General features: G+C 36.4%; 1 protein-coding gene across 1 annotated transcript in view; it reads right to left on the bottom strand.

Annotated features, from left to right (window-relative positions):
- Nucleotides 1-14372, bottom strand: part of LOC115212225 — a 55777-nt gene that overhangs the window by 28886 nt on the left and 12519 nt on the right. The window contains exons 4-5 of the mRNA XM_036503143.1: nucleotides 3872-4016; nucleotides 817-2067 (exon numbers count right to left, since the gene is read on the bottom strand). Of these exons, the coding sequence (XP_036359036.1) occupies nucleotides 817-2067; nucleotides 3872-4016 (1396 nt within the window). The remainder of the gene's footprint in view (nucleotides 1-816; nucleotides 2068-3871; nucleotides 4017-14372) is intronic.

Genomic DNA, 14372 nt, shown 5'->3' with positions numbered 1-14372 from the left:
TATTCATGCCATGGAAACTATCCCTATGAGTCTATATGATTCAGGAAGGAACTTTACTACTTTCTTTTACTCCCTCATGTATAATGTATTCACAAACCATGATACTTTCCTCAAAATTCCAAGCCCTCAGTCTTAAAAAAGAAGGAAGCATTGGCAAATGTAGCACTAGAAATACCCACTAAAAGGAAAGGTTGCTCAAAGCTGGAACATCAACAGTCATTGTTCTGCTCAGTCATGACTGACCTGATGCTATAATATTAAATAACAGGGTTTTTCTTCATCTAGAAAATTACACCCATTGCAGTAGTCTCTCCTCACAAACTCTAACTAATACCTCTAATTAAAGTTTTTATAGGAAATCATCTAACTTTCTTACTCTTGTCACTTTTTATAGCAGTATGCCTTTGATACAGCCTGTTCATAGAGCTTAAATGGTGCAGCCCTCCATATTTCAGGCCCCAAGTAGATGAAAAGATAGTTTCTGATAAGTAGCATTCTCAGACGATACTGAATACCGAGGCATATAAAATTAAGTGCTAAATTGACAAGAAAATCCCTAAATAGACAAGTATAATTCCCTAAATACATAAATGCACTCCCTAAATAAACAAGCATTGTATCTAAATACACAAGTGCTTGAAGAATACTTTAACATAAGGATTAGTTGTTCAGCACTATATCTACTGAGGCATTTTGTTTTTACTCCTCAGCCAGGAGGGTGGCACACCACCATCAAAATCAACTGTGTCTCTTTCTTGAGACTCAATAAAGCATAATGCTATTTGTCTGCTTTAAAAGATAACTTTTATTACTCACCTGGAATAACATTAATATGATTGTGTTGTAACTTCAAAGTCTTGAGATTCTCCAGGCCTATAAATGCGTCTTTGTCGAACTGTACAATTTTATTGTACTGTAGGTGAAGTTCTATCAAATGAAACAGCTCATCAAAAACTTTGCTTGGGACTTTCTGAATCTTATTACTGTTCAGGTACAAATAAAGTAGTTTCGATGGGAAAACTGCTGTTAGCTTAGATATGTAATTGCCATTCAGAAAGAGCCTTCTTAAATGAGTCAAATTTGTGAATGTAGATTCTTCTAAACTGGCAATTTGACAAAAATCTAGCTTCAGAACTTCAAGAGAATCTAATAGTTTGAATGTGTTGCTGCTGACACGTGAGATGTTACTATGACTTAAGATTAGTGTTTGAAGGGAAGTATTTTGTAATGCTTCAAATATGTTATCTGCAAGAACATTTATCTTTTTTAATCCAGAAAGATCCAAAGAGCGAAGGTTAAAATTTCTCATTGCATAGAGAGAGTTTTTAAGGACATCTGCTGTGAAAGGGTTTTCTGCAAGATTCAAAGAATTTATGTTACTTAGGACACGAAATGTTTCTGGTTCAATATTTGTGATTTGATTTCTTGAAAATGAGATCTTCTTTATATTTGACTCATTTAAATTCATAAGAGAATTAACAGTAAGACGGTTTATTTTGTTATTAGAAAGATTTATATAAGTGAGATTTTTTATTTGCCTATATTCAGCAGGAAAGAATACTTCTGAAATTTGATTGGTATTTATGAGTAGATGTTTCAATGAGATTAAACCATAAAGACATGGAACATCTTTTAGTTGATTTGAATTCAGATAAATACTAGCTAAAGAAATGGCCCCAACAAAAGAACCATTTTCAATGGTATGGATGATATTGTTGATCAAGTAAAGAGAGACCAGTTTGGATTGGTATTTAAAACTATTTTTTCTGATAACTGAAATTTTGTTTGATGTTAAAACCAGTTCTTTCAGTTTAACTAAATTTTTGAAAGACTCTGCTGTAATTTCTCGTAGTAAATTATATTCCAATGAGAGAACTTCTGTAGTTGTCGGCAATGATTTAGGGACTGATGTTAGAGATTGTCTCTTACATGAAACTTTTGTTTGTTCTTTGTTGCACTGGCATGATTCCGGACAAGTAGTATTAACGATGCATATTGACATAATGCATATAAAAACTATCAGTAAAAGCTTCATGGTTACAATGTTCTTTATTTTGATGTTTGTTTCTGCAAAGACAAACATAGGAAATGGTAATCTTTTAATTATTTTAATTCAATGATTTTTAAAATTAAGAAGCATAAATAAAATTAATACAAACCCCCACCAATTATACAGTGTCCCTACAGAGTGCTAGTTGGAATGAATAGTTACAGTATTGTACAAAATGCCTTACAGTATTCAGTTGCATATCTTTATGTTCTGAGTTCAAATACTGCTATAGTTGTTTTGTCCTTTCATCTTTCCAGTATTGATAAAATAAATACTGGGAGAGTACCGAGGGAGAGGTGAGTCTATTTGATTGTCTTTATCCATCTCTCAAATGTGTAGCCTTCTACTTAATTTAGAGATTAGTTATAATTGTTTTTACAGTGTGTCCAAGCAATATAACTGATTGGGTTACTGAGATGCAAGTATACCATATTTATTCATGTACGATATACATTGTTTTTTTATTCAGATTTTTATGCCTAGATATTAGGAATGCATATTATTGGCAATAATATATCTCTATGGTCAAGCATGTTTTTGCAGAATATTGGAAATGAATGACATCCATTTACAACAATCACATGATGTCAAGACAAGAAAACACAATGAGAGAGACAGACAGACAGACAGACAGATGGAGAGATGACATGTTTCTTTCAGTTTCTGTTTACCAAATCCACTCACAAGGCTTTGGTCGGCTCAGGGCTATAACAGAAAACACTTGACCAAGGAGCTATGCAGTAGGATTGAACCCAAATCCATATGGCTGGGAAATGAACTTCTCAACCATACAGCCACGCACATACGTCACTTCAGCCATGTAACCACACACATGCTTTTCTCAGACTATTCTTTGCCTAATACATTCACTGCGTACATCTTTTTCACTTGTTTTTGATTTGCTTATATACATACATACATCATCATCATCAATGTTTAATGATCATTTTCCATGCTGGCATGGGTTAGACACTCTGACTGAGGACTGGCAAGCCAGGAGGCTGCACAAGGTCTGATGATGTGTGTGTGTGTGTGTAGATTTTGTATGTATGTGTGGGATACCTTCCAGGAAGTACAAAGAATGGTGTCACCAGCTTGTCTGCAAGCAAGGCATGGTTTTGGGTTCAGTCCCACTGTCTAGCTTCTTGGTAGATAGAAACTGAAAGAAACCTATCATGTGTTGGGTGTGTATGTATGTGTTTGTGTGTATATATATATATATATATATAGAGAGAGAGAGAGAGAGAGCAATAAGAAAATGGAGGGGATCAATAGGTGGTTCGTCAACTTCTAGACATATTATGTCAACTTATTTATTTACTAAAATGACAATTACAAGAATATACATGTATAACATATTATGCTTTACATATAAAAATATATTATTATATAAAGATACCAGTAATTATTAAAATATAACATACAGGAATATAAATTGGGAAAATAACTTACAGCTGTTTCAGCCAAGAGGCAAAAATACCTCATTCTACCTTTATTCCTCCAACACATATATATATATATAAATCTATGTGTGAGCGCAGATGTGTTTCCTTGTCTTGACATCACGTGAGGTTTATAAATGGATGTCATTCCCAATATTTGGCATAAACATGACTGGCCATGGGGAAACATTATCTTGCTTGGAAGCAGGTAAGGGTCGGTGACAAGAAAGGCATCCAGCTGTAGAAATCTGGCTCAATTAGCTTCATCTGATTATAAAATATATAGTCTTTCAGGTTGGTGGTTGTGTATATGGCTAATAGGTTTGCTGCATTAAAAACATTTTTTGCAATGAAAATATCAAGGGAAAGCAAAACAAACCTACCTGTTTCAATAGACAAGGAAGGAATTTCTCTGTCTCAGTGACTGATGACGTTCTTCTAGGCATGCCAATAGAGAAAACAATTACACAGGATAAGAGAAGGACTTGGAAGTTATATGTTGAGGACCTATGTTTTACACAGAGCTGAAAGGTAAAGATGAAGAATACTAAAAATAATTCAATCAAGCTAGAGATGTGTGGTTTGTGAAAATTGTTAGTTGAAAAAGTTGGGGTTGACAGATGCATCATTAACCTTAGGGGATAAAGGAAACAGGATTTGACTACATGAATGTGAAAGAGTAGCACTGGTGAGTTTTGGACACAGAGCACAGAGAAACAAGACTAATACTGTAAAGCAGCTGTTCCGCTGTTCCTAATTTAGGATTAACAGATACAGTGGGGGGGGGGGCAAACAGAGGTAATATGGTGGGAGAGTGGGAGTGTCTGTGAAATGTGTTCAAAACTTTTACAATGCTGCAGTGTAAAATGTAGAATTAATCAGTTTCATATATCTTCCAGCTTAAATGATGAAACTGAGCTGAGACAAGTTTGTTGTTAGTTAACAAAATAAGCTTATTGAGTAGATCTTACCTTTAAATAAAAGGATTCCTTGGTTGTGAAAAGAATTTAGTCAGCCACACTTCTGCTTACTGTTCATTCTGGCACTCTGCTGTTTCTGAGAAATAGGAAATATTTAACTCCTCTTGTTTCTTTGCAGGATGTTATTCCATTTGTGAGTAGTGAATTATATTAGAATATAATTCCACCAATTAACATAGTAATTAGTTTGACAGTTTGTATTAGCAATAATTAAACAGCCTACTCCACCTTATTACGAAACAAAATTGAGAAAATATTTATAGAGTATTGGCTTTTCCATCTGTATCAGACTGTATAAATTCTCAAAACCCTGCCAGTAGCACCACTATTACATTGTCATTGAAACAAAGCAAACTTGACTTTCCTGAAAAGGCAGCAGCTTCCTTAAATACTCTTCAACCCAAGACTGCTGTCTTCGGTCACATGACATTGTCAAACAAAACTCCTGCAACAATACTGTTATAAAACAAATGAAAGACATCCTGTCCTTTTTTACTCCTTTTTTGTTTGTTTTATCTCTTTTATTTCCATGCTCCTGAGGAAGGGGCTCTGGTCATAGCTTTCACAGGTCTCTCTAAGACCAATAAGGTCAACAAAATTTATGTTTTTCTTGAGTAAGTTTCAAGTTGACAGCTTGGGATGAAATTCGAGGGGATCAGCACTTTGAAAAGAAAAGACTGTGTAATGGTTAGTGTTGGAAGCCTAAGAATGCATATATACATATATATATATACATATATATATATATATATATATAGATTACACTTATTCTTGTCAACTGAGTAGAATATGCTTTACTATGGAGGTCTAATAACACTGAAATATGTCCTCCACTTTCACCAGTTGGCTTTATAGCTCTGCTTTTCACTGCATAGTTTAAATCTCAGTTGACTTATTGTTTATTATATATGGGTGTTGCTTGAAGCCTTGATGTAAAATAAACAAAGTTTAGATCAGTTCACATATGTTTGGGAAATAGGCATTTTCAATACGGTTTGCCATGGAAAAAAATTCTCACTTTTGGTAAAAGGTGTTAGAAACACCAAAGTCAGTTCAGAGTGAACCCTATGGATGCATTTCTATCTTCTTAGCTGTCTTCAGTATAAGATACCCAGCAAGCCAACTCCAAAATGATTGGAAGACTTCACTTTCTTTTAAAAATCTGCAGATATTACCTCATGCATCTGCTGCCAGTTTGGAACAAGATATATGGGGGGCTGCCTAAAGCAAAAATTTCTCCTCATGGCAAATCACAGTGAAAATGCTGTCTTACAGGCTAATTATGCCTCAAACATTTTTGAACTGATCTAAACTTTGTTTATTTTATTCCATGGCATCAAGCACCACCCAACCTGGCAGCGGATGCATGTCAGAAAGGGTCACATGATTATACCCATAATATGGATAAGTCTCCTGCTTTTGATATGTTACATTTGTCTGCTGGTCTTCAGGGTAACAATTTGAGAAAGTACATGAAATTGATGCTGATTCAAGCAGCAACAAGGAGTCAAGCAATGTCTTCAGCATTGGGGTCAGCAAAGTCAACTCAATGATCTTCATTAAGTTACACTGAAGTACAGTTTTGTCTAAGGTTGTTAATCAGGTGAATAGATGGAATAATTGCTTGATAATTGAAAGACCCTATGAAGCAATTAAACACAGGACTCACTGACAGTTGACAATGATTATTTGCAATAGGAACATTGTTGTTCATTTGGTATTGTGACAAATTTTCATAAAAGCTGTACATTTTGGTACTATAGTCACTAGAAATATATACAGTGGCCAGAAGTATGGTGGTCTGAATATTGTAATGATGTTGAAAATTATGTTTCTATTTGCCCTAAATGCTGTCTTTTTAACCCTTTAGCATTCAGATTACTCTGTCAAATGTGAAGCATATTTATTCCCATTGTTTTGAACATCTTCAAGGTTATCTCTACAGATTTTTTATAGAAATCACAGCCAGCACTGATTTTGTTATGATGTTTTCATATCTGAGACACCTGATGTAAACAACAATGAGATTGAAGATGAAAAATCAGTAATAGGCATATATTACATATTTCAGTTTTTGCTCCTTCATCAGTACCTATCCAGCCCATTAATCATACACAAACTCAATGAATTACAGTGTCCCTACAGATTATTAATAAATCTGAGTTCTCTCATAGCTTTGAGATTTCAATGATGTGATGTTTGTTTTTAGAATGACATTGAATGGTAAGTGTGAGAGACTAGATCAGACTGGATTGAGCATAAAACAAGTAGAATATTTGGACTGGATATGGCCAGTTTAAAATATTAAATGGTTAAACACATACCAAATGTTACAGAGCATATTTGATTAATTGAAGAAAAGCCAGCGTTATATGCACAGACATAGGTTTTAGGATTACATTCTTGATGTTGGTGTGTGATATATTTTTGTTGATGCATTTTCTAGTGGGCCACAAGTCATCAGGTTTAATGACTGGCAGTTTAAACAATGATCAATATTCTGAGAACTGTTTTTGCTAGAAATGCATTCAATATACATTGGCTTCTGATAATGTTTCAGAGATCTATCATAAGTTATTGTTAGAGTGACTTAAGAAGATAGGTAACATTTTAATGATGATTATAAGTAAGGCAATTTCCCCCCCAAAGTTAAAATTCATAAAAAAGAAAATGAAGTTTCACACAAAAAATTTTTTTTACTAGATACTGGAAAGAATAAATAAATTCATTGATATATATTCATGAATTGATTAAACCTAAATTTGATATATATTTCTCCTAGTTTTTAGTAGAGCTGTTGTATTGGACTACCACTTCAGAGCTATTTTTAGCACTCCCTATGGCTTCGATGTTGAAAATTATTTGACATCATATGCATCCAGTCATACAAACAAAAGTCTGTACAGTTTTCTTGGAAAGGCCTTGAAATCAATGTTACCATCTAGAAAATATCTCTGACCCAGTGATAATAAAAAGACTCAAAGGAAGTCTGCAACCAAATAACTTTACTCAAATTAACGCTTTGCAACTGAATCAGTGGAGGCAAAGATACTTCTTCTTTACAATTTATACACCTCATTGCAGAAATCACAGTCTATCTCAAAGAAAACTCTTACACTGTTGTACCATTGAATTACAAATAATGCTTATCTTGTATCCTCAGATGACTGTACAGCTTCCAAAACTACAATTGTATTCGCAGTGGCTTAGGAAAAATGACTAAATTGTTGGGGTTAAGCCCCCATTAAGAGGTCTTACTAACTTCCTAAGAAGTTGAAATTTTAGGAATATTACTTCATTTGTGTCTAATATCTATGATTAAAATTTCATCAACAGCAAAAATATATGAAGTTTCATGGCCTCATTTATGCCCCCTCACTTTCAAACATATACTGCATTACATCCATGCTTATGCATAGAATATAATTTCCAAATTTCATAAAGATCCATTCAGTCCTTTTGACCTCGTTTTGGATCATAAAAAATGACTAAAATTTGGGAGTTAAGGCCCCCATTAGGAGGTCTTAGAATGCTCATGAGAAGTGGAAACTTTGGGAATACTTCTTGATTTGTGCCAATTACCCATGGTTGTAGTTCCATCAACATCGGAAATTTATAAATTTTCATGAGGGGTTCTGCTCCCTTTAAGCCTCCTCAAATTCAAACCAAACATACTGCATTATACCTGCCCTTATGCATTGAATCTAAGTTCCAAATATCATAAGGATCCATTCAACAATTTTGGTCCATGAAAAATGACTAAAATTTGGGAGTTAAGAGGTCTTAGAATCATCCAAAGAAATGGAAATTTTAAGAATATTTTAAAATTTATTTCTAATACTTATGGTTCAAATTTCATCAGAATCTGAATATATGAATTTTCATGGAGGTTCTGCTCCCTTTATGTCACCTCAAAATTGTATGAAACATATAGCATTACCCTTCTCCCTTGGCTTGGATTTTGTATTCCAAATTTCATTAGGACTGGTCTAGTAGTTTTCGAGTCTATACACAATACACAAACACACATAAAGACATTGACTCTTATATAATATATATTGGGTTGGCAACCAAGTTCCCACTGTTTTTTAAAATTTTGGAATTTATTGCGTTTTTAAATTTTGGAATCTATTTTTTTCGAGAATCCTTTTTTGAATCATTTTGGAATCTATTTTGTCTTTTTGTAGTTAATTTCAGTTAAATTTTGTTTATTTTCACATCATTAAAATGGAATGTCAAGTTAAGAAAAATGAGCATTTTCGACACCTCCTTCTTTTTGCTTTTAATCAAGGTTCTAAGGCCGCAAAAGCTGCTCGTGACATTTGTGTTGTGTATGGAGAGGGTGTTGTAGCTGAAAGAACTGCTTGTAATTGGTATGCCAAGTTCAAAAAGGGAAATTTTGACCTCAAAGATGCACCTCGTTCTGGCTGTCCAGTGGTTGTTGATGAAGACCTATTAAACCAACTTTTGCATGAAAATTCTCGTCAAATGACAAAGGAACTGGCATAGAAAATGGAATGCTCCCACACTGCTATAGAGAAGCATCTTCACTCAATGATGGTTCAGAAGTATGGAGCTGGGTTTCCGCATGCTTTAAGTGACAACAACAAAATCAATGAGCCACAATCTCTGCTGGTTTGCTTGCTTGTCACCACTCAACTCGTGGACACAAGCAGCGATTTCTTTACTGAATCATTACTCGCGAAGAAAAATGGTGCCTGTACATCAATATGAAGCAGCATAAGGAATGGCTTAGCCCCAGTAAACAAGCGACACCACGCATGAAACAAGATCTTCATCCGCATAAAACGATGTTGTGCATATGGTGGGACTGGGAAGGGATTATTCATTACGAATTGCTTGAACGGAACCAAACAGTCAACGTGGAACTCTATGTTCAACAGATGGAATGACTCAACATGGCTGTTCAAGAGAAAAGACCTAATCGGCAGCATGGAGTTCTTATGCTGCACGATTATGCCCGCCCTCATATTGCCAATATGACCAAGGAAGCCATTCAAACGCATGGCTGGGAAGTGCTGCCACACCCACCGTACCCTCCTGATTTGGCACCAACGGATTTCAACCTCTTTTGATCTCTTTCAAATGCTATGAATGGAGTTTCGTTCAATACTGATGCAGAATTGAGAGCTTGGTTGGATCAATTTTTTGAGTCGAAATCAGGTGATTTCTACCAACGAGGTATTGAAAATCTTGTTGAACGTTGGGAAGAAGTTGTAAACAACAAGGGTGGATATATTATTGATTAATTAGTTATTTCTTTTTCTTTATTAAACCTTTTAAAAAGTTTAAATTTAAAAAATCCCAATATATATATATAAGCACAACCTTCGAACTTTAAGTCTCACCGAAGAAATGACTAGAGACCGAGACCTTTGGAAGTATGCTGTGCGTGAGAAGACCCGGCAGGACAAGTGACACCATAACCCGTGGCCTCTACCTGGGATGTAGCCAGTCCACTTATTCATACCTTTCCTTCTTGGGACACAAAACTCTACTTGCAAAGACCTGTTGAGGCAAGTGAAAATCAAATCAAATCAAGCTGTGATACCAGTGCCCGTGGCACGTAAGAGAACCATCCGAACGTGGCCGTTGCCAGCGCCGCCTCGACTGGCCTCTGTGCCAGTGGCACGTAAAAAGCACCATCCGATTGTGGTCGTTTGCCAGCCTCGTCTAGCATGTAAAAAGCACCCACTACACTCACAGAGTGGTTGGCGTTAGGAAGGCCATCCAGCCGTAGAAACATTGCCAGATAAGATTGGGCCTGGTGCAGCCTTCTGGCTTCCCAGACCCCAGTTGAACCGTCCAACCCATGCTAGCATGGAAAGCGGACGCTAAATGATGATGATATATGCATGTATGTGTGTGTGTGTGTGTGTGTGTGTGTGTGTGTGTGTGTGTGTGTGTGTATATATATATATATATATATATACATACATTATATATATATATATATATATAAGAAATATTGAGTTTCTAAATCTCTCGTAGAGAGGTGTATGGTGGTGGAGCGATATAATGGTTGTATACTGTCAATCTAACAAGAACGTGACAGTAGGGGGTACACCACCGTTATACAGCCCTAGGAGGCATCGAACGCCTCCTGACAGCTTCGACACATTTTATCCTGTGTCCTTATATACACATACGAAGGGGAGACAAACACCCCCAACCGCCGGAACTGCATCTAGGGACACCGTGTTTCAGGATCATTGTCCTTCATCGGCCTAGAGTAGCAGACACCGGTCAGCTGGCGATATCTGTCTCGACTTCGTATTTGTATATATCTATAGTCAGTGAAGTCTATTCACTGATTATCAAAATAAGAAATATTGAGTTTCTAAATCTCTCGTAGAGAGGTGTACGGTGGTGGAGCGATATAATGGTTGTATACTGTCAATCTAACAAGAACGTGACAGTAGGGGGTACACCACCGTTATATAGCCCTAGGAGGCATCGAACGCCTCCTGACAGCTTCGACACATTTTATCCTGTGTCCTTATATACACATCCGAAGGGGAGACAAACACCCCCAACCGCCGGAACTGCATCTAGGGACACCGTGTTTCAGGATCATTGTCCTTCATCGGCCTAGAGTAGCAGACACCGGTCAGCTGGCGATATCTGTCTCGACTTTGTATTTGTATATATCTATAGTCAGTGAAGTCTATTCACTGATTATCAAAATAAGAAATATTGAGTTTCTAAATCTCTCGTAGAGAGGTGTACGGTGGTGGAGCGATATAATGGTTGTATACTGTCAATCTAACAAGAACGTGACAGTAGGGGGTACACCACCGTTATATAGCCCTAGGAGGCATCGAACGCCTCCTGACAGCTTCGACACATTTTATCCTGTGGTGTACCCCCTACTGTCACGTTCTTGTTAGATTGACAGTATACAACCATTATATCGCTCCACCACCGTACACCTCTCTACGAGAGATTTAGAAACTCCTTAAATGTTTTGTTGTCAATGCTGCACTTTCCCATACCACCTGTTTCAACATAACTGTAATATATTATACACAAACTATGCCATTTTAATCCTGAGCAACGCTGGATATCCTTGCTAATCTTTATAATTATATATGTAAAAAAAAATAATGTTGCCTATATGGTCATTTTTCAGTCCTAGGCCACTGATATAATCATTTTATAGTATACTAGCAGCATAGCCCGGCGTTGCCCGGGTATGTAAGAGCCCCTAGTAGGCAACGACTAATCCCAATCTAGTCCTTTCCCTCTAGGGAACGAAGGCGCATGTGTAGGTTGCAATGTCTTCTCTTCACTCCCAAATAACTATCAAACAGCTATCGATAATTCAACCCAACCAATTCCTACCAGGAAGAAATTACATTCGAGACTTTACCCCCAACTTCTGCTAATAGCTGCTGCAGCCGCAAGTTATTCAAATACTTTTTTTGTTTACACTTTCTTTATAACTACCACCCCAAACGTTTTACCTTAAATTTATTATAAACCGCTTTTGTCGTGTGCACCAAAAAACCTTTTCCATTCGTTTGTTCAGTTTGGTCACTTTTGACTTTTTCGTTGTTGTCACTCACATTGCTGCCCGCTTTTTTGCCATTTTTGTACATTTTTATACATTTTAGGATACTTACCCCACGTGTTCCGAGAGTTAAAAAGGTCGAGTTGCGTCCCCTAGACAGTTTATTGAAAATGTGTTGCATATAAAAAGCTTAGATTCTCGACCCATGTCGAATTTATCGTTTTTTTTCAGAACTGGGGTAACTTTTCAAAATTTTCGCTGCGTTAGTTTTGAATTATGACATTGGGCTATGTGTGTGTCAAGTTTCATCAGAATCAGTTGAAAGCCGTGGTCAGGGTGAGGGTACAACCTGACAGACACACAGACAGACAAACTGCCGTTTATATATAGAGAGATATAATGACTTGGGGATCAGTATGTGTAATGATGCAGCATTTCATATGCACATTACCAAGATGGCAATAAAGTGCAGTCAGCTAGCAGGACGGTTACTAAGGTCCTTCAAGAAGTTATGTTGACCCTGTGGAGGATCTTTGTTTTTTGCCACCTGGATTACTGTTCTGTTATGGTCACCACTTAGTGCCAAACTAACAGCAGAGCTTGCAGCAGTCCAATGTTACTACACTAGAAAAATTGTAACAGTGCAGCAGATGAGCTACTGGGAGAGGCCGAAAAAACTATGTCTTTACTCATTGAGACAAAGACATGACAGATCTGTAATAATTTACATATGAAAAATTCTGGATGGACTAGTACCTAATTTTGGCATTGAGTGTTACACAAATACCTGAACTGGATACTGTTATACTGTACCAAAGATACCATCCACTCCATCTAAATTCAGGACCAGGCACTGCAATAGCTTAGGGTTTGAAAGCCCACAGCTCTTCAATGCCCTGCTACAAAAATTAAGAACCCTACATGATGTGGATGTGGATGTGTTCAAAAAACAACTAGACACTCTTCTCTTTACAATACCGGCTGAAACCAACAGCTCAATATGGTACAGATAAGAGCAGTGCTGTCAAACTTCCTCACACATAAAATAGGCCAACAATCAAGACGTGTATGTATTTTCGCTTTTCCTGAGAAAACTTGGGATGCATGAATAATTTAAACTTGGATACGTAATAGGATCATCAGTTTTGACATAGCAACTGTGAAATTTTCCATTTTAATTTACTCTTTCGAAACAACTACAATAAATTACTGAAACAAATATTTACTAAGTTCACAAATTCAAATATTTTGTACAAGATATGTTTAATGTATTATTATTGAGACAATTTTTTTCATTTTATGCTTATTTCATTCATTGTTTGCAATGTTCTCTCCCCCTCTCTTTCTCACTCACACACACACTCCAAGTTTGATTTCGTTATTACACAAATATCACATTAAAATTTGCAATTCAACACGAGTCGTCCCAAAAAAAAATATGGGCATTCTTTCACTTGAACCTGCACACTTCATTAATGTCCGTAAAATTTATTTACTTTTTGTGTGTGATGTTCAGCTCTTTGTATTTGTAGTCAGTCACACACACACACACACGTGTTTTTGTATGTATGTTGGTATACATTTATGTATGTGTGTGTGTGAGAGAGAGAGAGTGAAGGGATGTGTTGTCATGTATGTGTACTTACATGAATACATAAGCATACATCTTTTTTGCATGTATGTGTGCATAAGATAGAGAGAGAGAGAGTGAGTGATGTCTAAGTGGCATTCGCTCTCTCACATGCACACATACATACAAAAAAGATGTATGCTTATTTATTTATGTATACATGACAACATACCCCTTCATTCGTGCTCTCTATCACTCACACACACATGTCCATTTCATCTCATGTTTGATACTGTATGTATATGTGTCTGTGTTTATGTGTGTGCATACGGTGTTCCACAATCACCAGAAAAAAGCAGAGGAATTTTCCTTTTTGATGCTCCTGATGGCACAGGTAAAACATTTGTAACAACATTGCTTCTCTCCAAGGTAAGGCAAGAAAAAAGAATTGCAGTTGCTGTAGGATTGTTTGGCTTTTCTCCCACTATTCCTCTCAGGAGGACGAACAGCCCATTCTGCTTCTAAATTACTGTTAAACCAGGTCACAAATGACAGTCCATTTTGTAACATAAGAAAAGATTCAGTTCACTAAAAGTGTTGTGCCAATGCCACCTTATCATTTGGAATGAATGCACCATGTCACATAGAGGTGCAGTGGAAGCTCTTGGTAAGATCTTACAGGACATCAGAGGCAACAATAAATCTATGGAGGGAGTTACATGAGTTTCATCAGAAGACTTCAGAGAGACATTACCAGACATTCCAAGACAAAGATTTGATGAAATAAAAGCATGCA

The sequence above is a fragment of the Octopus sinensis genome, linkage group LG5, assembly GCF_006345805.1.
Source record: "Octopus sinensis linkage group LG5, ASM634580v1, whole genome shotgun sequence".
NCBI lineage: Eukaryota > Metazoa > Mollusca > Cephalopoda > Octopoda > Octopodidae > Octopus > Octopus sinensis.
The sequence above is the reverse complement of the archived record's forward strand: the minus strand, read 5'-3'. Positions and strand labels throughout refer to the sequence as shown.